Below are 25,249 nucleotides of genomic sequence, written 5' to 3'. Positions count from 1 at the left end.
ACACTAGTCAAACGCACAGGGAATCATTTTCATCTCCAGTACCTTATATGAGTGTTCTCCATTTAAGGACTGTAAATGATGGAAGTAAGCTAGCATGTTACCCTTTTTCTCAACTGAGGAAACCCAGGAGCTGGGATCTCACCTTCACTTGATAGCAGGGTTATTATAAAGCCTCCATAGGTTCAATCCAGGGTGGGCCAGTCAGTCCTTTGCAAGAGAAAACTGTTTATGAAGGCCCATAAATCAGAACTGTGGCCTTGTCAGTTTGATCAATGCTTTCTGTTTCCATTTGAAAGAGGAAAGAGGAGCAGAACAGCTCAATTGGCCATGAATTCCTGCTCTGCTGATGTGGGTCCTCATCTTCACTGACAGATAGTGCATTCACTGGGGCAGGATCTAGACAAACGGGAGGTATACTGCAGCTTGGGGTGCCACTCCTGTGCCACTGACTACTTCTTATCATTGGGCTTACTCCTCTGAAGAGACGGATCAAAACAAGGTTAACTTTTTAGCATGGAAAGGTGGAGCAAGCCCCAGACTAAATCCAGGACCCCTAAGAGAGTCTGTGACATCAGACAATGCATTTTATTTTTCTATCTACAACTTCTGCATCTGGAGAAGACTGAATGATCTCATCGACTCCTTTAGTTCTAAAGTACTGATTCTCAACTTGTATAAACCACAACAAATTACATGTGCCTTGCTATCAATCAGCCCATGTATTAGATAATATCTGCCATCATCATAAATGTAGTCATTTTTTTCAATTTCACTATATTTTAAGTCATTTTCTTATGATTTCTGGATTTTCTCTTTAAACTGAGTTCAAGGATTGCTTCAAAAAAATCAGTTATGTGTTATTTTATTTCTTATTCTATAAGTCTACTTTTTATTTTCTCTCCATTTTCCCCCTGAGCTCATTTCTAAGCCAAGAGCCTATGTTGTTGGCTGGCAGTTTGCTGGTATGTGCAGGGAACTGCACTATTCTCTAAGTAGTGGGTAGAATTAATTTTCTAACTAAGATTACATCTACAGAAGGGCCAGTGGAAATGGGTACCTTAGCTTAAGTATTCTATTAGAATGTACATGGCAGGAATTGAGCAAAGGAATTATTTTTTAAGAGGATGTTCAGGAGCCTGGGGAAAAGTAACTGAACTATACCTGCCTGGGTATCTCCTTAACCACGAGGAAACATAATACTGAGATACCCAGCTGGGAAAGAGATACAGGTACCAGGATCACATATCTGAATCACTGGACAGAAAAAAGGGGCCATTGAATATTTTTTGAGAACTTTTAGTCTTCCAGATTTGAAAGCAATTTTGGTTTGGGAGAAGCAGTAATTAGGTTTCTGTGAAAGTAGCATGAAGTCTCACTGGTTTTGGAAATAAAAGCCTGGATTAAAATCTCAGCTGGTGTAAAAGTACCCTTCAGAGGTGAAGGGGAAATAAGACTTTTTCAGAAAAACAAAAAAATACGGGGATTTGTCCCCTGCAGACTTGTAGGAAAGCTCTATCAGCTCCAGGCTCTGTAGCTGTGTTCAATTTGCTATTTGCCTGATTTTGAGGTGTCCTTTACTAGGGGGTTAATCCAGGAGCCCTACAGGGACGGCTGTGGGGGTTTGGGTTCACTTTACAGTCAACTGCCTCTTCCCCATGCTGTTGAAACCCTACTAAAACCACAGTCAAGCCAGATAAGTAGCTTATTTTGAGCACATAATGATCCATTCAACAATAAACTAGCCACTCAAGAATAGACAATTTTGAACTAGAAATGTTAAAATTTCATTAAAAGCAGGTACTGCTGTTGGAGAAATATCATAAAACATCTCTTTAATGTGAACACTACTTCATACAAGGAGAAACTATTTACAATGTGTCACTTTCAGATTAGTTGCTTTTGCATCATTTGTTGATCATGTGCTGCCACAGCATATCCTCAGCCAGGGAGCTTCAGTCCAACTGCACATTCCAGGTCCTCGGTGGCTCTCCGGGGTTCCTGGGGATTCAGGGGACCTGCCCACTTACATTCTCCTCAGTAATTATGGCTCAGCAAGCATGCTACCCAAAGCATCTATAACCCAGAAACTCTGGCAACCACACATAAGTAAAAAGCAATAGATTAGATTTTTTTTTTCACCAATAAATACTAATTTGACAATCCAATCCATTATCATTTGAAGAAATTATTTTCACTTGGGAAAATTTTTCTCAAGAGAACTAGAGGGAACAATCTGTTCTTCACACTGGAACTGAATTAGGAGGTTTTTGTATACAAATATAGCATATTTGGGCCAGGGATATATAATTTCTTGTTAAAGAGTTTATTTGCCTTCACACATAAGACTGCTACATACATTCACAGTTTTAATAGACTGCAATTAGATATTCCAGTTGTGCTTTAAAATCCCAAATATTATTCTCGTTAGGGAGTGCAAAGCCAATGTCTCGTTTGACTATGATTGGTCCTAGAGTTATAAACTCCATAATGATTGACAGGCAGCTTCCTCATTCTCCAGTTTCATCATTTGCTTTTTCGTGTATGACTTCCAGGCTCCGGCGTGGTTTCTCAGTGTTCTCAGTGCCTGGTTTATTCAGTCCACATGAAACAGCAGCATAATGGATTTGTTTCAGGTTCTCCAAAGTCTCGTTCTTTGCATATTTCAAAAGATCTGCTTGTCCCTGTAATGAAACATGCAATTGAGTAGTATTAGATATGACACGACTTTTCTGCTAGACTTTACAATATAGATCTTCTGCTGAAAGAGGAGAATTTTGATTCCACAAGAGGACACATTTATTTCCTATTGGCACTGCATCCAAATAGGTCACTTTTAATACAAAACCAGGTCTTTCCACTGGGAAATCTGAACAGCTATTCCTGCCTATCCCAGTTAAAATCATATCTTTCATTGTTTGGCCAATCTTGTTTTTGTTTGCAGTACTGGAATTGAACCCAGGGCCTCTCAAATGCTAGGCTAGTGCTCTGCCACTGAGGTGCATTCCCAGCTGGTTGTTTTTCCAGGTTGGCCTTGAATTTGTGATCCTCCTGTCTCAATCATTGGAGGAGCTAGGATCAGAGGCATGCCCCCACCTAGCCCCTTTTTAAAAAAGGCTTGTTTTTTGAAACACTTTATTCTGAAGTAAGTACCAATTCACAGAAGGATACAAAGCCAGTAGAGAGAGGTCTTGCATTTCCTTCCCCAAATTCCCCCAAATGGTTACACCCCACATAAACTATAATAAAATATCAGCACCAGGACCCAGACATTGATGCAATGAGCCCAAAGTTCCATGAGGCTCTATCACATGTGACCACTACTGCAACAGAGACACAGGAGTAATTCACCATAAAGATATCCCTTGTACCATGACTTTACAGTCACATACCTCCCTTTCCCCTCCAGCCCCTCACTCCAACAGCCACTAATATGTGGAGTCTGGTCTTTGAGCCTAGGTAGCCTCTAAGAGTGCTAGCAGTGGTGAGCCCAAGGCAGGCCCTCGCTGCATCTGCTGAAAGAAGAACACAGAAAGGATTCTCATTCTGGATAAACGTCCTTAGCCCCATTTTAGTTTCTAATGAGGTCTGACCATTGACTCGACATGGATTTAGCCTGACATGTATACAGGTCAGAAAAAGGTGGACAGATGAGAAGCACAGTTGTTGGGAGCCTGGAATGTGAGCTGACAATGGACCAACGCAATCTGTCAGCCTCGTCACTTCAGCTAGAGGCCACAGGATTCTTCAGGGGTGGGTGAGAGCTGTGCTGTGCATCTCAGGATATTTAGCAGCATCCTGGGTCTTTACTCACTAGGTAGCATGGCACCCCCTCAACTGTGACAACTGAAAACATCTGCAGTCTTTGCTAGCTCTCTCCTGGTGGGAGGGTGCACTGGGGGCAGCCCTGGTTGAAAACCTCAGAGCTGAGGTATCAGCAAATGACTCTAAGGTCGCAGGGTGGAAGAGACGATGCAGTGTGGTACAGTGTTCCTGTTGCAGATTCCACTCCTTTTACTTTGCTTTTTTGTTCTATTTTCCTTTCAAATTTGACCTGCCTTCCATTAACACTTCTTTCTACTCACACTATGGCCTTTCCATTTCTCTTACTCTCCTTGTTCATGGTTTTTCTTCCCCTTCTTAGGTTTTCGATTTATTCTCCTGTTTTCTTTATAATTGCTCTATAGTTTGACATTTTCTTTGTCATGATTCTTTCTCTCTTCCTTTTTTTTTCCTTACTAACTGCCTCCCAAGTGCAGCTCCTTTAAAGTGTCCCTGTATAACCAGAGCTTGGGGCTGTTTACAGAGGGTGATGGTAAGGCCTTACCTTGGCAGGCAACTAGACTATAATCAAATTTCAGTTGCTGGTGACACCAAATTGCAATGTGATTTTAAACCACCACGAGGCCCAAATCCACAGAGTGGTTTGTTGCTTACCACTTATCATTCATGACTTTCCTGATTTATACAGACCTTAAATTAGTGACTATGAATAGCTGTTGCAAGGCTTAGTCTCACTGAAGGAGCTTCATTTTTATTCATTCCTCCTTGTCACTGAACTCACATGTTGAACATTTACTGGTTATGAGGCCTCTGTATTTAACACAGCAGCACATTGTATCAGGAATAAAATTTCTTATTAAAGAGCTTATTTGCCTTCACAAGCAAAATCGCTACATGCATTCATAGTTTTAGTAGATTGTAACTACATAATTCATTTGTGTTTTAAAAATTCCAAGTATTACTTTTTAAATTAATAAACTTTATTTTTAGAGCAGCTTCCGGTTCACAGCAAAACAGAGCAGGAAGCACAGAGTTTTCACATACTACCCTTTCCCAACACATGCACCTCCTGCAGCACTGACATCCCACGCCCCAGTGGCGTGTGTGTTCTCATCAATGAACCCACAATGATGCATCAGTGTCAGCCAGTCTATTGTTTAAGTTAGGGTTCTTACGTGGTGCTGTATAGATTTGCACAAATGTATTACGATGTGTATCCACTATTATGGTAGCAGACAGAGTAGTTTTATTGCCCTAAAAATCCTTTACATTCTGCTGAGTGCTCCCTCCCATACCTCTTCAACCCAAACCCTTATCAACCACTGAATCTTTCTACTGTAATTTTTTTTTTCAGACTCTTCCACAGTTGGAATCATACTGTTCTCAGTCTTTTCAGATTGGCTTCTTTCACTTGGCAAGGTGGACTTAAGGTTCCACCATATCTTTTTTATAGTTTGATAGCTCATTTATTTTCAGCACAGAATAATATTCCTTTGTCCAATGTACTACAGTTTATCCATTCACCTACTGACAGACATCTTTGTAACTTCCAAATTTGAGTAGTTATAAAAAAAAAGTTGCAATTGAACATAAGTTTTTTTAACTTATTTGGGTAAATGCCAAGGGGTGCAATTGTTGCATCATATGGTAAGAATATGTTAAGTTTTTGAGAAATTGCCAAACTACCTTCTCAAGTGTCTACCATTTTATACACCAACTGGCCTTTGAGTGAGAGTCCTTGTGCCCCCACATTCTAGCCAATGTCTGCTGTGGTCAGTGTTTTATATTTTGGCCATTCTAATAGGTGTGTAGTGGTAACTCACTGTGTCATAATTTGCAATTCTCTAATGACATATGATGTTAAACATTATTTTCATGTTTACTTTCATAATGTATCTTCTTTGGGGAAGGGTCTGTTCAGGCTTTTGCCCATTTTAAAATATGATTGTTTATTTCCTTATTGTTAAGAAACTGAGAATTCGTTTTGAGAAACTGTATATTTTGGAAAGCTGTCTTTCATCAGATATGTCTTACAAATATCTTCTCCCAATCTGTGCCTTCTCTTCCCATTATCTTAACACTGTCTTTAGCAGAGAAGAAGTTTTTAGTTTTAATGAAGTCAAGTTCACCAATTCTTTCCTTCCTGGATTATTATTTTAGTGGTGCATCTAAAAAAGTAATTGCCATACCTTTATGTTATCTTCTAGTTCTATAATTTCTGTTTTGCCTTTAGATCTATGATCTTGTTGAGTTAATTATTGAGAAGGGTGTAAGATCTGTGCCTAGATTCAGTCTTTGGTGTGTGGATATCCAATTGTTCCAGCACCATTTGTTGACAAGATTGTTCTTTTCCTTCAATATTGTATAGGCTACTTGGGGTCTTTGGCCTCTACATATGAACTGGTTTATCAGATCCATAAAATAATTCACTGGGATTTTGATTGGATTGCAGTGAATAAATCAAGTTGGGAAGAAATACTATCTTGATAGTATTGAGTTTTTATAACATTTCCCCATTTATTTATTTCCTTTCTATCTTTTTTCAGAGTTCATTAGTTTTACTCATGAAAGTCTTCACAACAGTGGTGAATGGTGAGAGGAGACATCCTTGCTTTGTTCTTCATCTTAGTGGGAATCTTTGAGTTTCTTTCCATTAAGTATGATGCTAGTTTCACATTTTTGTAGACAATCCTTATCAAGTTGAGGAAGTTCCCCTCTATTCCTAATTTTCTGAGAGTTTTCAACATGAACAGATGTTAGATTTGTCCCTTGCTTTTTCTGTGTCTAGTTATGATCATGTTTTTTTTCTTTAGCCTGTTGATGTGATGGGTTACACAAATCAATTTTTAAAAGTTGAGCCAATCTTGCATACCTTGGAAAAATCCCACCTGGTTTTGATATATGATTCTTTTTATACATTGTTGAATTACTATTGCTAATTTTTTGAGGATTTTTGTGTCGATGTTCCTGGGAGATATTGGCCTGCAACTTTCTTCTCTTATACTGTCTTTGGTTTTGGTATTAGGGTAATGCTGGCCTTGTAGAATCAGTTACAAAGTATTCACTCTGCCTTTATCTTCTGGAGGAGATGGTAGAGAATTCCATTCTTGTAGTCACTCGGATCAAAATGTCATCACTGACTCCTCTCTTTCTCTTCCATCCTCTACCCCACCTATCAGAAGTTCCTATATATGTCCCAGCCTTCAAAACATATATATTCAGGTTACCACCACTTCTTATCACCCTCACTGCCACCACCACAGTCAAAGGCACTATAATCTTTCCTTGGGTTTATGATGGTACCCTTCTGACTGGTCTTCCTTGACATGACAGGCGGAAAGTTCCAATTGAAACACAGTCAGAACATACCTTTCCCTTTTCTTAAAACTCTTCAGTGGCTCAACAAGTAACTCAGAGTGAGTGCCAAAGTTCTTGCCCAGGGCCCATCCTCATTCCCTGCATCTCTTTGCCTTGTTCACTCAGCCTTCATTATACTGGCTCTTCAATGTACCTCAAACTTAGCAGGTCTTCTCCAGGTAGGCCTCGAGGTCTGTGCACAAACTGCTCCCTCTGATCAGAAGGCTCTTGTCTAAAAATGTACAAGGCTCACTCCCTTACCTCCTTTATGTCTTGACTTTGAAATCACCTTAAAGTGGTATCTACCTTGACACAATTCTATTTAAAATTAGAACTTCCGCCATGTACCCATGGTTCTCCTTACCCTTTTCCTGCTTTGTTTTTTTACAACAAATAGTACCATCTGACATACTCTGTTATTTTCTTCATTGTCTGTCTCTCTCATTAAACATGAACTCCATGAGAGCAGGAATTTTTGTTTCCTGGAATGAATGTAATTAAAGTAAAATGTGAAAATCTCCTCTTAAATACCCATAGCTGCCACCCCAACCATGTTTTATCTTTCTCGTTCCTTCTTTGTATATATGTTATAAATAGATATTTTACTTTTTATATAAGTGGTATCAAGTAATCTACATTGTTCTTTGGTTTCCCTTTGTACTCACCAGAAGCCACGTCTTGGTAACCTTACTATGTCAGCATATATAGATCTACCACATGATAGGTTATTTAAAACAAAAACTCCAGATGGTGTGGGATAATTAATGTGACAACAACAGAGCTCTTTGGATGAATTTTATGTTTCCCAAACTCAGACAAGTTGTGATGGTATTTCCAACAGAACAGGTAGGCATTCAGCCATTATGCAAGTGACACCAAAGGACGCTACAAGCAACACATCCAGACCTGGGGAGCTGCTAAACTTGGTCCCCACCACTTTTATTCTGTTCGTGTGTCTAAAACTACCTGCCTGACATCGATCATGAGTGAAGGACAATTCTGAAGGTTGTGGTGGTGTTTGCGGTAGCAATGCTTACATGTCATTGCTTCAAAAGACTTCAAAAGAGCACAAGCTATTTAAAACACTGCCACCCACTGACATAGGGTGTCTAGTTTAGAAGAATCTTTCTACAAGCTGGCTTTGCAATGTTTTCAGTTGAAAAACCCAAACCTCATTCAGTTTCACACATTCTGTTTTGAATTTTGTAATTTATTTGATTTGGTTTTCATCTTGAAAGGGTTATAACAACCTTAGGTCAAAATATTTAAGGTTCTCACTTTTGGCCTTAGAAAGTATCTTTAAAATACATCTCTAAAGGCAGAAGCCACACCACAGCAGCTCTTGCTGAGTTTGGCTGTGCCTATGTCTTACCTGGGATTGGATCAGAGGCCAGGAGCAGCCAGGAAATATACAATGGCAGATGCCAAACCCCAGAGCTGGTGTCCCAGCTGTACTCAACACTTGGCTAGTCACCAAACTTTCTGTGTGATTATAAAAGATGTCCTAGTTTTTTTTGTTTGCTTTTGTTTCTTTATTTCAGTTCTTTGAACCCAGGGCCTTGCACATGCTAGACAAGTGCTCTACCATACTGGGCTACACACATCTCAGCCCTTTATAAAAAATTTTGTTTTGCTATAGGTTCTCGCTAAGTTGCCCAGGATGGCATCAAGTAGCTGGGATTACAGGCATGTGTCACTACATTTAACTTCGGTTTTTAATATATTAAAAATATTTCAAAGTACATCTGTTAGTGCTATATAGTTTTTGGAACCAAAATTAATAATTACATTCACTGCTTTTATCCAAATCTGGAGATAAAACAATAGGGATTAGATACTCCAGTTAATTTTTTCAAAGCCCCTTTGTCAAACTATCTATTAGAGGAAAACAGAACTGCCTTACTGTGGAGATGAGTGACCCAGCGAAGCTGTCCCTGACCTCTACAATTGGCCCTGGCAATGACCGCATGGCGTGGAGCTACAGAGAGCAAAGACAGCCATCTGCCATTCCCTGGGGGCCAGCAGACACTTTTTCCAAATTCCATGTAATGAGAGGGAGGAGAAAGAAGTGGACACTCATACCGTACATTTGGGAGTTTGAAGGAAGCACAAAAGTATTCAGGTCTTTTTGTTTTGATGCAAACAGGACTGTAAATCATCAGAGTCTAGTTCTGACTTTTCCATATCTGGGGTCTACACTGACTTCTGAGTTGCCCTGGGCTTTGCCAAAGGTTCCAACCTAAGAAGCTTCACCTAGGCGAGTATGGACTAGCTGTCTCCTTTCTGGCTTTCTTATCTACCTGGGAACACAGTAAGAAACACAGCAGATTGAGGCTGACTCTGGCGGACACTGGGGCTGCTCTAAGGTCTACCAGGAAAACAGACTGCCTTCCTGAGTGGGCCCATCCCAACCCACGACTCAGTCCTTCCTTGGCAACTGGATTTGCATGCATCTGATTTTCCCAACTAAATCATTTTACTTTATCTTTCTTGTAAGTCTCCAAGAGGCTGTGGGAACCCTCAGACGATGGCAGGCAAGTCTAGGGTTCTTCTCCTGTCTCTCAGCAGAGTGTCTTTTGCAACTAAAACCAGAGAACCCTGTGAGCCCAAACACACATTTCATGACAGGAAATGAAAGCCAGGTGGCCAGGAAGTTGTCATTTCTTCATTGGTTATCTGTCTAGTTAATGGCAAGCAGTCACAAACATGGCCTTTTAGTAAATATTTTGTGGTTAGTCACTTTCAGGTGATGGGAGACTCACATACAAAGGGAATATATTTTAACCATGTATTTCTTTTTTTAAAAAAAAATCTTTATTTTTTAGTTGTAGGTGGACACATTATCTTTATTTCATTTTTATGTGGTGCTGAGGATTGAACCCAGAGCCTCACATGTGCTAGGCAAGTGCTCTACCACTGAGCCCCAACCCCAGCCCCAACCATGTATTTCATAAGCATTTAAAAATCTCAGGCCAAATGCTCAAACCTCCTTCAAGAGTGCTATGGTAAAAGCCATGGTGGCAGTTCACACATCAGTAGGGTACCAGGGATTAGAGGGAGGGATGAATAGGCAGAGCACAGAGGATTTTTAGATTAGTGATAATACTTTGCATGATACTATAATGATGGACACAATAAAAACATCAAGTTGTACACCTTAAATACATACAATAAAAAATAAATTTAAAAAAAACGGTGGCTAAGATTGCAGCTATGTGGTAGAATACTTGCCTAGCATGTGCAAGGGCCTGGATTCAATCCCCTGCACCACAGAATGAATGAATAAGTAAATACATTAATTAAAAAAAGTACAGTGGATACATGTCATTATAGATTTGTTCAGTCTCATTCAATGTGCAACACCAAGAGTGAATCCTAACATAAACTATAGTCTTTGAGCAATGATGTGTCTATGCAGATTCACTGACTGTGACAAATGCACCACTATGGTGGAGGTTGCTAATAGGGAGGTGTGTGGGTGGGATATGGGAAGTCTCTGAACCTTTTTGTCAATTTTACGGTGAACCTAAAATTGCTCTAGAAAAATAAAAGTCTTTTAAAAAAGGAATGCTGTGGAAATGATTTAGTACATTTCTTACAACCACAATTCAGATTGGCTCAGAAGGGCTATAAAAGTAATTATGGTCCTAAGCCTAAAATATGTTAAAAACAAAATATGAAGGCACATGCACCAGCAAAGCCTTCTGGGAGTGCTGGTTACTATTTATTGAGTGACTGCTTTGCCAAACACTGTAATAAGCCACTTACGAAGATTCTCTCATGACAGTCTCTTAATTCTGAGAAGACACTACTACTATCCCTGTTTTATAATGAGAAAATTTAGTTTAAGGAGATTAGGGACCTTGCCTGAGGCAGAGTCTAAATAGCAAATTATATTGAAACACACAGAACCTTTTGTTTTCCTTTTGGATAAACTAAATGGTGGGACCTCCAACCATAGTGGGTTGAACCCCACATGTTGCATGCAAGCAAAGTAGGAACTCCACTGTATTTTTAAGGCACTCAGCATATCAACATATTGTGTAGACAATTCAATCTTCCTGTGGTTAAATACAGAAACAGAAATACAGATGTCTGAGTCAGATATGTTGAAGAGGAATGCGTGAACAAAAGCAGGGAGGGCCATGGGAGTCTTGGCTACAGATTGCAAATCGCCCCTTCTTATCCTTTGATGGCCCCCCTTCTGAGAGGCCTTTTGTGGCCAGCTAAGACCTAGCACATTAATCAGGATTAAGGAAGCCCTCCTAGCTTGGTCAGGCGTACTTCCTGCTGATGTCTTAATAAACCTTACACATGAAAAAAGATCCCCATCATCAGAATCACCTCAAGCTACAGCAACAGGACCCATGCTTTGCTACAGGACGTGAGAACTGCTGGAGTGCATCATTATTTTTTTTCTCTCCTGTGGCTTCCCCTTCTGTTCAGTAGGGCTGCAATGCAAGCTGCAAACTGGTCTCACCACAGCAGGGGTGCCTTCCTCTACCCTGCCTCCACCCCACGGGGTTCAGAACCCCTGGGGAGGATGAGGTGCTGGCTGAGAGTGGAAAGAACACACTGTAAACGTGGCTCTTGGACCTTGATTTTTTTTCCTTAATCCAGAGATGCTTCAGTTGTACAATGCAGCAGTGGATCATGGGAGGATGGTGGGTCTGTCTGAGGAGTATCCTCAAGTTTGGATTCTCCCCATACACTTTGCCCACATCTGGGCTCTCATCACACCTACAGTCATCTCCCAATTTGCCAATAATTGTATGACTGTCAAAAATTTTAACTTTCAAAAATAAGATTCAATTTAATTTAAATTTAGAAGGAATGCCATTCTCCTCAGAAATAAGTTTTGTTTTCTTCAACCAAGATGGAGAGCTGGGCCTGGACAGAAGGGCGGGAAAGGATTTGGGTAGGTGTGGGGGGCTGTGGAGAATCCTGCTGCTTTCCATGACTCTAGGAAACAATGCTCTGCAGCCCAGCCATAATTCAGCAGCATGTCCTCTAGACCACAAAGCTTTCTAAGTTTGGACTCTGCATCTCTCCCTGCTACAGACCTGCTCATGGAGAGAGCTACGGTACACTCTGAAGCAGGAGGGGGCCTGGACTGGCACAGAGCTAGATGGTTGCTCTGGTGGCAGAGGTGGGATGGGGGTTTCAGGAGCAGTCACTGGAGTCTCCTGATAGCAGAAGTGAGCCACCACATAAGCACAGAAAAAAGGAGGTCAGAGAGGGACCAGGGTCAGAGGAGAGGAAGTGGAGAGGGATAGGAGGCTGGGGGATGAGCAGGACCAGGACTGTGAGACTCTGGACACATTAGGAACAACAGTGCACATGTAAGCACTTCCTTCACATTATTACTCTTTTAAGCACACCTTGTGCCTAATCAAATATCAGCTGAGTAATCACAAATTCCACATTAGAGGGATCCAAATGCTTGAGGTTTTTCTGTGTTTTAAATGGATCAGGAAGAGCGGCCTGCCTAATGGTGAGCACTACTGTAGTGTGTTTCCTGAACCATTCTGAGTTTTCACACACTAAAAGGAGAGATGGCTTTCAGTCAATTATTGCTTTTCAGGAAAACTGGCAACACATGACATCACCAATAAATAATGCTGGGAGCCATTAGCCAAGTAGGTATGACAATTTCCTTGCCAGCGTACCCCATGTTGCTGACATGTTGCAGCGACATTGAATGTAGGTGACCTTGCTCAAGGACCAAGGCAGATTAGGGTGTTCCCGGTTTTAAGATAATCCTGTTTAGGGCGTTCCCAGTTTAGGTTCCAGGTTTAAGGTTTAAGATTATTCCTGCTGGGAATAGGGCGTATCCTGCTGCCTGAGTTCCCCTTGAGTTCTCATGGGATTCAGACAGTATATTTTGGAGATAGAAGCCCAGTGGAGGTGGATTTGGGCAGAGAACGTGGACTTCCCCAGAACGTGATTGTAGACGGCTGGTGTGAGTTCGGGAATAAAGAGTTGCTGTTTGAATCTACAAGCTGTGTGGTGGCTCGTGATTGTGTGCCCAGCCAGACTGCGGCATTTGGTGGCCCGTACGGGGAACTTCTGAAGTTTAGAGGTAAGTGAAATTGCTCGCCCCTGAGGAAGAGCGAAAGAATGGGTGACCAATTCAAAAAACAATGTGTTATTGTTTTGATTTATCTTGTTTTTGTTTCAAGCTGCCTATCCCTAGAAATTTCTCAGGCAAACTGGAAAAAATGGTTGACTAAAGGTTTGAAGTTTGTCGGCCCTGAGGAAGAGAAAATTGATACAATGATTTTTTATTCCGTTTTTGTTTCATTCAGTTTCGGCTTTGTTTTGTGCTATCTTATTGGGTTGCGTTATCTTTATAGTAGATTAGAAATTAGTAAAAAACAAACCGAAAAGATGTTAAGTAAATTGTTAGAGGTTCAGACCATGGAGAAAGACATTTTAGATCAAGCAAAAGAGAAGGTCTCTCGAGCTAGTCAGACAGAGGAAGAAAATTTAAAGGAAAAGGGGTTGTTAGGAAAAAGGCCACAACAGGAGGCTGTTACTAACTCCGTTTTATCACAAGAGGGCGTAATTCAACCAACAGCCCCACCGATGGAGACAGCTGAGTGGCCCTCAAACCCCGTAGTTGATAAATGGGATCCTGAGACAGGACCTCAAAGATTAGCATGCCCTGTACTTGAACAGGCTGGAGGGCAGCGAATTCACCGTGCATTAGATTTTAAAACAGTGAAGCAGTTAAAGGAGGCTGTAACAACCTATGGCCCCCAAGCTCCCTTCACGGTAAGCATGGTCGAGTCCATTACTAACTTGGACATGACGCCAGCAGATTGGGCTAGCATGTGTAAATCTGTACTAAATGGAGGACAATATTTGTTATGGAAGGTTGCCAATGAGGAATTTTGCGCGGAGACAGCTAGGCGAAATGCAGCAGCCGGTTACCCTCAAAGAAATCTAGATATGTTGTTAGGAAAAGGACCTTATGAGGGTCAACGGCAACAAATTGAATATGATCCTGCTATATATGCACAAATTGCTGCAGACGCAGTTAGGGCATGGAAGACTTTACAAGGACATGGAGATTTACAAGGTCAGCTATCTAAGGTAATACAGAGAGCTAATGAACCTTACGCTGACTTTGTAGATAGGCTAATTCAAACGGCTGCCAAAATTTTTGGGGATACAGAACAAGCAATGCCATTAATAAAACAACTGGCTTATGACCAAGCAAATCGTTGCTGCAGAGAGGTTATTAGACCATGGAGACATGAAGATTTAAACACATATATTAAATTATGTAGAGATATTAATGAACAAGGGCAAGTCTTGGCAGCTGCAGTACAACAGGCTTTAGATGCCAGGCCAAAAACATGCTATGATTGTGAACAAACAGGACATTTTAAAAGGAATTGCCCCATAGGAGGAGGGTTTAACAAAAGTAGGCATCAAAGGAATAGAATACCGGGTATTTGCCCACGATGCCGTAGAGGGAGACATTGGGCTAATGAATGCCGTTCTCAAACCACCATAGAAGGTACTCCCTTATCAAAAAACGGACAAAGACCAGGTATTTATCCAAGATATCGTGGAGAAAGGCATCAGGCTCCATTGCCAAAAAACGGACAGGGGGGCCCAATGCTCCGGGGCCCACAACCACAAATATACGGGGCAGTGGAGGATCCCAGCAACACCATCAGGGTAGTGCCCAGGACACATTGTCCATTAAATCCCTCATCAGACAAACCCGAGGGAGCGCAGGGTTGGACATCTGCGCCTCTGCCAGAGCAGTATTAACTCCAGAGATGGGAGTTCAAATCATTCCCACAGGAGTAAAAGGACCTCTTCCCCAAGGAACAGTAGGCTTATTACTGGGACGTAGTTCATCTACATTAAAAGGACTTATGATAAGTCCTGGGGTAATTGATCCCGATTATGTAGGTGAAATAAAAATTATAGCTAGTTCTCCAAGAGGTATATCAGTAATTTCACCTGGAGATAGAATAGCACAGTTGTTAATAATACCCAGCCTACATAATAAATTTCCTAGTCATAGTGTAGAAAGAGGTTCCAGGGGATTAGGCTCCACAGGTGTAGATTGGGCTATGTTGTCTTTAAATTTAGATTCTCGCCCAATGCTAAAACTAAATATTCAAGGTCATGAGTTTAATGGGCTACTGGACACAGGAGCTGACCTTAGCATTATCTCTCGTCAAGAATGGCCAAAACATTGGCCATTACAACAAGCCACTCAAACGCTTCGAGGCCTAGGAGTGGCGACTAATCCCCATAGAAGTTCTATGATATTAGATTGGAAGGATCCTGAAGGATGTGAAGGAACTATACAGCCATATTTATTGGATCATCTTCCTATAAATTTATGGGGACGAGATGTCCTAGATCAATTAGGTTTGACATTAACAAATAACATCAATCCTAATTCGCCCACTACTAGGGCTAGACAAGGCTTTAGGAAAGAAAAAAGATTAGGAAAACAAGGGCAAGGTATAGCAGCACCAGTACAAATAGATCAAGGAACAGACAGACATGGGTTGGATTTTCAGAAAGGGCCACTGAGACAATCAAAATTACTTGGAAATCAGAAAGACCAGTGTGGGTTCCTCAGTGGCCCCTGACTAAAGAAAAGACACAAGTAGCCCATGATCTGGTCAAATAACAATTAGCAGAAGGACATATACAACCTTCCATATCTCCCCATAATACTCCCATTTTTGTCATCAAAAAGAAATCTGGTAAATGGAGATTATTGCAAGATTTAAGAGCCATTAATAATGAGATGGTTATTATGGGACCTGCTCAATCAGGGATTCCTCAATTGTCTGCTTTGCCAAAAACCTGGCATGTTTTAGCTATAGATATTAAAGATTGTTTTTTTTCAATTCCAATTCATCCCGAGGATAGTCCACGTTTTGCATTTACTATCCCTGCATTAAATCATGAAGGTCCTGATCAGAGATATGAATGGAAAGTACTCCCTCAAGGGATGGCTAACAGTCCAACTATGTGCCAAATATATGTTAACAAAGCAATCCAGCCACTTAGAAATCAAAATCCTGAACTACAAATATTTCACTATATGGATGATGTATTATTGGCACATAAAGATAAAAACATATTGCTGGAATGTTATGCCACACTTACAAACTTATTAAAAAATTATAATCTAGAGATAGCAATAGATAAAGTACAATTAAATTTTCCAATTAATTATTTAGGAGTTCTATTATCCTCAACCATGGTCCGTCCACCAAAAATTCAAATACGAGTAGATCAACTCAAATCACTTAACGACTTTCAAAAGTTATTGGGAGACATAAATTGGATAAGGCCTTATCTAGGTATACCAACAGGAGAGTTGGGACCTTTATTTGATATTCTAAAAGGTCCATCAGATCCAAATTCACCCCGCATGTTAACTCCTAAAGCAAGAAAGGCATTAAAAATTATTGAAACATATATGGAAAATATGCATTTGGATAGAATTGATATAAGTTTGCCTTTATTATTTATTGTACTACCAACAAAAAATATTCCTACAGGAGTATTTTGGCAAGAAGGTCCATTATTGTGGATACATTTATCTTATTCTCCTAACACTATTCTTACTAGGTATCCTGAGGCTGTAGGACAATTAATACTCAAAGGAATAAAAGCAGCAAAGGGAGTGTTTGGAATTTCTCCCAATAAAATTATTACTCCATATACTATGGATCAAATTGATGAGTTAGCTAATGAGTTAAATACTTGGGCAATAATCATGTGTAAATCTAATGTTTCATTTGATAATCATTTACCATCTAATCCTTTGTTGTCTTTTTGGTCTAAGCATCCTGTAGTTTTTCCTAAAATGACAAGAAAAACACCTATCATGAATGCTCCAAATATATTCACTGATGGGTCTAATAATGGTACATCAGCAGTAGTTACCCCAGATCAAACTTTTACATTTTTAGTACCCAAACAATCAGCTCAAAAGGTAGAGCTTAATGCAGTTTTACAAGCTTTTTTGATGTTTAAAGATTCTGTATTTAATTTATTTTCTGATAGTCAGTATGTAGTTAATGCTATAGTATCTCTTGAAGATGCTGGTAGGATTTCCCCTTCTTCTACTGTTTTCTCTTTGTTTTCCACTATACAAAGTCTAATCTGGGACAGAAAAGATCCATTCTTCATAGGACATATTAGGGCACATACAGGATTGCCTGGAGCCCTTAGTTTAGGCAATGATTTAGCAGATAAAACTACACATGACATACATATTTTCTCTACATTTGAAGAAGCTACAAATTTTCATAAAAGGTTTCATGTTAATGCTAATACTTTACAAAAGCGTTTTAAAATAACTAAGGAACAAGCCAGACATATAATAAAACAATGTCAAAATTGTGTGACATTTTTACCACAAGTTAATCTTGGAGTCAATCCTAGAGGACTGATACCTAACCATATTTGGCAGATGGACGTCACACACTTGCCAGAATTTGGAAAATTAAAATATTTACACGTTACAGTCGATACTTCTTCTGGATTTTTGATGGGCTCCCTTCATGCCGGAGAAAAAACTAAAGATGTTATAGCTCATTGCTTACAAAATTTTGCCACTGTGGGCGTTCCTAAACAGTTAAAAACCGATAATGGTCCTGGCTATACCTCTACCTCTTTTAAACAATTTTGCTCATCATTTGGTATTACTCATATAACAGGAATCCCATACAATCCACAGGGACAAGGCATAGTTGAAAGAGCTCATCAAACTATTAAAACATACTTATTAAAGCAAAAAGAGGGAATTGGAAAGGGGTATATATCCCCCAAAGATAAACTTAAAATAACGCTTTTTACTCTAAACTTTTTAAATTTGGATTCATCAGGACTTAGTGCTGCGGAAAGACATATGTATCCAAAAAATGTACATAAGCCTAAAGTACTTTGGAAAGATATTCTAACAGGACAATGGAAAGGTCCTGACCCAGTGATTGTCTGGAGTCGGGGGTCTGTTTGTGTTTTTCCACAGGGAGAACAGCAGCCCATTTGGATTCCAGAGAGATTAACTAAAACAGTCTCTACAGATCGAAAAGAAGATGATTTGACTCAAATCCATAACAGCTGATATCCAGAACTCCAGCTTGGCCATTCTTACATCTGCGACAGTGATTAACCAGGATGCTTTTTTCAATAGCTATTTTATTATTGCATTTTTCCACATCATAAGGTTCTATTTTTATTTTTTGAGCTCATACAAACCTAGGTTAATGTTTTTCTGATCAGTTTTATTTTTTGACTGTGGAGTTTTTAAACATTGCAATGGAGATTTCACCTAGGTAAAGCTACAAGGCCTTTACTATTTTCTTATGTGTTGTACGTTTGTGTACACTCTTGTGTTTTGTGTTGTATGTCTGTATGTGCGTATGTCCATATTTCTTATTTGAGGAACGCTCATGAAAAAATGGATCCGAATTATTATTATTATTTTTTTTTATTCACATGATTTAAATGGTTTAATTTAAATTAGGTAAACAGCTGTTAAGGATTGTTTTTAAAGGTGGTTAACAGATCTGTTTGTTTACTAGTTTAAATTAGGTAAAAGGCTGTTAAGGATTGTTTTTAAAGTAGGTTAACAGATCTGTTTGTTTACTTTCACCTTTCCTTTTCATTATATTTAATAATTCTTTTCAGGATAATGTCTCTTTAGCATCATTGCCAGAATTCCTATCTCCATCCCAGTGCCGGTGAAGAACTCAACAAGTAATGCTCAATCAAAGAGTCAACTTACTTTGGGAGGAAACGGATTTTGGGAGGAAATGGACATATTGATAGATTCCTCTGCTTTGAACTGCTTGCAGAACTTGCCTGGACTATGTAACTATCGTTTGGTGCAGCGAATTGTGGTAATGCTGGCATATCTTTGCTGATGGTGTCACTAGTGATGCAATTTTTATTTCCTTGCCAGCGCACCCCATGTTAATTGTGGTAGTGCTGACATATCTTTGCTGATGGTGTCACCAGTGATGCAATTTTTTCCCAAGGAGCCGTCAATTGGCTTGGTGTCGTGGCATTTCTGTATCCTCCTCCCTTCTGCTAGTGATGGTCTAAAATTTGGGGGCCAATGGCTTATGCTGGACCGGTAGTCAGTGACGGGTATGATCCAATTGCAGTGGTATCAACCTAAGACAGGAGGCTGACGCCTAAAGGTCAGTTTTCTGATGACGGGTAAGAACCATATGTTGAATTGGACAACCTACCAGGCACGGTCCATAAGCCACATTAACCTCACTCCCCCACTGGCACCAAGGCCAAATTTGGGGGCCAACAGAGGTGAGGCAAAGAACCTCACCCCCCCACTGGTGCATAGACCTATCCACAAGTATGGCTGTATGCTGGACCGGTAGTCAGTGACGGGTATGATTCAATTGCAGTGGTATCAACCTAAGACAGGAGGCTGACGCCTAAAGGTCAGTTTTCCGATGACGGGTAAGAACCATATGTTGAATTGGACAACCTACCAGGCACGGTCCTTAAGCCACATTGCTTGTTGTTTAATTAATCAGAAGGGGGGAGATGCTGGGAGCCATTAGCCAAGTAGGTATGACAATTTCCTTGCCAGCGTACCCCATGTTGCTGACATGTTGCAGCGACATTGAATGTAGGTGACCTTGCTCAAGGACCAAGGAGATTAGGGTGTTCCCGGTTTTAAGATAATCCTGTTTAGGGCGTTCCCAGTTTAGGTTCCAGGTTTAAGGTTTAAGATTATTCCTGCTGGGAATAGGGCGTATCCTGCTGCCTGAGTTCCCCTTGAGTTCTCATGGGATTCAGACAGTATATTTTGGAGATAGAAGCCCAGTGGAGGTGGATTTGGGCAGAGAACGTGGACTTCCCCAGAACGTGATTGTAGACGGCTGGTGTGAGTTCGGGAATAAAGAGTTGCTGTTTGAATCTACAAGCTGTGTGGTGGCTCGTAGCCGAACTCACACCAGCCGTCTACAATCACGTTCTGGGGAAGTCCACGTTCTCTGCCCAAATCCACCTCCACTGGGCTTCTATCTCCAAAATATACTGTCTGAATCCCATGAGAACTCAAGGGGAACTCAGGCAGCAGGATACGCCCTATTCCCAGCAGGAATAATCTTAAACCTTAAACCTGGAACCTAAACTGGGAACGCCCTAAACAGGATTATCTTAAAACCGGGAACACCCTAATCTGCCTTGGTCCTTGAGCAAGGTCACCTACATTCAATGTCGCTGCAACATGTCAGCAACATGGGGTACGCTGGCAAGGAAATTGTCATACCTACTTGGCTAATGGCTCCCAGCAAAATAAAATAACTAAGACATGAGTGTCAATAAGTCTAAAAAAAAAGAAAATGCAATCAGTCCACAGACCATAGTAGTGATTTTCAGAAAGGAAACAAATGCCAGTCTTCAAGGTAAAGACTACACCTCAGGTAAAAATAAAAACCAAGCTCAATGTTGGGATCAACGCCATCTGGTTTATTGATTCATTTTTGGCAGAAGTCTTATGCTTCCGAAGAGAACAAATCTCTAATTACTTGCAGGATTTCCTTGTCAGTCTGGTTTCTGAGGGCAGAGTGGCACAGGATGGGGAGAGCTGGCTTGGCAGCAGTTCATCTGGAGACATCTTAGGCTGCAATCAACTTACTTTAAGATGTGATACAGACGCTATGAAAGCCCAGCCACCCCAGATGAGATGCCAGTCATGTGGGTAAAGCCTAATTGATGTTCCAGGCCCAGCTGAGGTCCCAGCAGAATTATGCCCCAGGATAGAGCCAGCCAATACCACATGAAGCACAAAACCATGTGGCTGAGTGAGCACACAGAATAATGGGAAAAAGTAGTAGAAATCATTTTACGCCACTAGTTTTGAAGTGGGTTATTAAACAGCAGTAGGGAACTGAAATAGCCACTCAAGGTGGCCAGCTTCTGTGCTACAGGACAAGATCTTCCTGGACACAGTGTATGGAGGTAGGGGGAGGGCTCGATCCAAGGAGCCCTGATACAAGAGAAGACTTACACACCTTAGGACTGCTCAGTCTGGAGCTAAATGGTTGAGCTAAGCTAGGAAAGACAAATAGTTTGAGCACTTGAAATAAAAGCTTATATGGTACTGTCAGGGCCAGAACAAGGCAAGAAAAAGTTCCAAAATAGTACCAATGGGCACAGTGCATGGGCTGGCAGAAGGGAGAAGAACTGAGCAGAGGCACAGAGACAAGCAGGCAGAGCACTGGCCACAGAGACGCAGCTCTTCTGGGGCCACTGGGGTTCCAACAGCTTCCTAACTATGTGAAGCTGGACTGTAGTTTCTGGTCTCAGAGTTCCTGGAGGTTCCTGCCCTTCCTGGGCTGTATAAGCCAGAATCTCTCACCCCTCCTCAGTGAGTTAGTCTAAGTGAATTTTTGCTCCTGGTAACGAAGAGCAGGCCTGTGAAAATTGCACTCTTCTTAGGAGATCCTAGCATCTTAGGAATGGCAGTCAGTGGGCCTGGCGAGCACCACCACCAGTATAGCGAGCATTTTAGCAAATGAAAAAATGAAAGTAGAGGAGCTCTGATAATGGTGGAGGGATGAAGATGCACTGGAGTTCCCATCCCACATTTCCAACAAAAGGAGCCCAAACAGCAAAATTAGCCAAAAACAAACTCAGGTAAAAAACTACCAAGGAGCAACCAAACTAAGAAAAGGATATAACATAATTTAATAAACTTTTAAAACTCACAGTACCTATATTGTCAAGTCACTAGAGTCTACAAAATTCTCCCTAACACTCAACCCAACCAGAGGGATATGAACAGAGTAAGTGACCTTCTCTTTTCTTCTTCTATTTGCTGGAGTAGCAGAAGACATTATGGGCAGATGGTGGGAAGAAAGTGACACTGGAAAAGTTAGGAATAGGGCTGACACAATTAAAAAACAGGACAAAATACAGAACACAATGGCTTTCAGAGAGCACAAGAGTGACATCCGAGAGAAGGATACCAAGAGTGCCATGAATGACAGGCATAGTGGCACACACCTATGATCCCAGTGGCTCAGGAGGCTGAGGCAGGAGGCTTCCACGTTCAAAGCCAGCCTCAGCAACTCAATAAGGCCCTAAGCAACTTAGCGAGATCCTATCTCAAAATCAAATGTAAAAAGGGCTGGGGATATGCTCAGTGGTTAAGTGTCCCGGATTCAACCCCCAGTACTAAAAAACAACAAAAAATAAGCAAACAAACAAAAACCCTGAAAAAGAGTGTCGCACACTTTGTGTGGTTTCCAGGTAATAATGTAGAAGGGTGTGGCCCAGAACCCAGCAGCCCCACAGGCTCAGAGGACAGAGCCTGCAATTCAGGAAGCCATGGTGGCTGGAGTTTGAAGCTCAGAGGAGGGGAGAGGAGGAAGTAGCTTTAGGCTGCCTATTACACATGTTCAAGAAGTCAGAGGATTTGATGAGCTTAAAGAGGAGAGATGCATGAAATTTGATATAAAATACGTGAAATAGATCAATAGCATACTGGGACTGGAGCTGTAGCTCAGTGGTAAAGCACTTGACTTGCATGTGTGAGGCACTGGGTTCGATCCTCAGTACCACATAAAAATAAAGATATTGTGTGTCTATTTACAACTAAAAAAAATAATAATAAACAGGATTAAAAAATAATAAAAAACAGGATTAATGGCATATTAGATAATATAGAAGACAGCAATATTAATTACTTGAAGACAGTATAACCGCCAACATTTTCTTTTAAACACAGAAAACACCTTAAACACAAATGAATAAGCATCTGTGTCTCATGGGACAATGCCAAGCAGTATATATGTGGAGCTGGAGTAATCGAAGGAGGAAATAATGGCTGAAATTTTCCGAATTTATTTAAAGTTATAAATCCACATATCCAAGAATTGTTTTTAAAAGAGAGAGAGAGAGAGAGAGAGAATCTTTTAATTTTTTAGTTTTCGGCGGACACAACATCTTTGTTTGTATGTGGCGCTGAGGATTGAACTCGGGCCGCAAGCATGCCAGGCGAGCGGGCTACCGCTTGAGCCATATCCCCAGACCCTATCCAAGAATTTAAACAAACTTCAAGTGTAAGAAACATAAATAAAACCACATCAAGACCCATCATAATTTTTTTATACACACAGATATTCAGCCTTCATACATTTGCTAGAATGGCTAAACCAATTATTTCAAGTGTTGACAAGGATCATCTAAGCAATCGGAACTCTCCAAACACTGCTGAGGGGAATGCAAATAGGAAATGACTTTTTTTTTTTAAAGTAGTTTGGCAGTTTCTTATGAAATCTGACATACATTTACCAAACAATCAAGCCGTTCCACTCATAGATATTTCCCCAAGAAGAATAAGAACATATGTCCATATAAAAACTTGTATGTGAATGTTCTTTGCAGCTTTATTCACAATAGTTGAAAATTGGAAACAACCCAAATGTCCATCAACTGATTCATGTATAAACAAAGTGTGTTGCATCCATAAAAATAGAATATTATTCATCAATAAAAAGGAATGGATTGTTGAAACATGTGGATGAATCTAAAAAGCATTATGCTAAATGAAAAAAGTCACGTAGTAAAAACTGCATCCTATATAATTCCATTTATATAACACTCTGGAACAGGTGAAAATATATATGGAGAAATCAGATCAGTGGTTACCAACACAAAGGATTTTATTACAAAGAGGCCCAAAGAAACCTTCGGAGGTGACAGAAATACTCTATCATAGTTGTGGTGGAGGCTACATGACTATATATACATTATACATCATGAAATTATATGTTTACAACTGGAAAATTTTATTTTATGTAAATTATATCTTAATGAGGTTTGCAAAGAAGTAAAAAATAATGATTTTATGTTGAGGGCTGGATCAAACAAGCAAGTGGAAGTGTGTGTGGGTGGGTCACACTCCAAAAAAGGAACATCACTGCCATTGTAACTGTGACACAATGCAAAGATGTCATGGACTATGAGATAGATAACAATTTCAAAAATGTCAACAACATGAAAAAAGATGTGACTCAAACTCAGTCATACTCATCTCCATCCACACACCCATCCGTGCACACATATGCTGCGTATGAAAATCTTCCTGGAATAAGGTCACTCACATTTAAAGAAGGTTCTAATTAGAGGGAGGATCTAAAGTCCTTTTAATACTTTTATATTTTCTATACTAAAATAATTCTTTATGGGGCTGGGGATGTGGCTCAAGCGGTAGCGCTCTCGCCTGGCATGCATGCGGCCCGGGTTCGATCCTCAGCACCACATACAAACAAAGACGTTGTGCCCACCTAAAATTAAAAAATAAATATCAAAAAATTCTCTCTCACTCCTTCTCTCTCTCTCTCTCTCTCTCTCTCTCTCTGTCTCTCTCTCTCTCTCTGTCTGTCTCTCACACTCTCTTTAAAAAAATATATAAATAAATAAATAAAATAATTCTTTATAATAAATATGCATTTATAAAAACAAATCAATGCTTTTTATTTAATAAAAAAAAAATAAGTATGTATGCCAAGTTGTTAGTAGTGAATGATTCTGGATGTGATGACCCTGAATGATTTTATTTCTCCTTTGTTCAATTCTGTATCTTAAACCATTTTCCAAAAAATAAAATAAAATAAAGCAAGATTAAAAAACAATAGGATGAATATCCTTAGACCTATGAACTTTCTTACCAACAGTGTGCCTCTTCTTAGGGTGAGCAGAATCCCTGGTATGTCTGGGACTGAAAGCCCTACATTCTGAGATGGTTGGATCCGGAATGTTCCCCAAAAGTTCATGTGTTGAGGGCTTGATCCCCAATGTAACAATATTCAGAGGTGGGACCTTTGGGAAATGATTAGATCACAAAGGCACTAAACTCATCCATGTATTTACTGATGGATTCATAGCTGAATGGACTACCATAAGGTGCTGGACACTGTAGGAGGTAAGACCTAGTTGAAGGGAGGAGGTTCTTGGGAGAGTGACCTTGGTGACTATATGTTATCCTCAGCCCCGCAAGCTCTGCTTCCAGGGCTGCCCTGAGGGCTGAAGTGTGCAGTTTTCCTCTACCACGCCCTTCCACTATGATATTCTG

General features: G+C 40.4%; 1 protein-coding gene across 2 annotated transcripts in view; it reads right to left on the bottom strand.

Annotated features, from left to right (window-relative positions):
• Positions 1 to 1,806: 1,806 nt before the first annotated feature.
• Plcl2 (phospholipase C like 2) overlaps positions 1,807 to 25,249 on the bottom strand; it is a 191,213-nt gene continuing 167,770 nt past the window's right edge. For both annotated transcript variants that reach the window (XM_027923164.2, XM_027923165.3), the window contains one exon: positions 1,807 to 2,681. In XM_027923164.2, the coding sequence (XP_027778965.1) occupies positions 2,508 to 2,681 (174 nt within the window). In that variant the 3' untranslated portion in view covers positions 1,807 to 2,507. The remainder of the gene's footprint in view (positions 2,682 to 25,249) is intronic.

Source organism: Marmota flaviventris, chromosome 1 (assembly GCF_047511675.1).
Source record: "Marmota flaviventris isolate mMarFla1 chromosome 1, mMarFla1.hap1, whole genome shotgun sequence".
In the NCBI taxonomy this organism is placed as follows: domain Eukaryota; kingdom Metazoa; phylum Chordata; class Mammalia; order Rodentia; family Sciuridae; genus Marmota; species Marmota flaviventris.
Note: the sequence above shows the minus strand (reverse complement) of the source record. Positions and strands in the feature narration are given on the sequence as shown.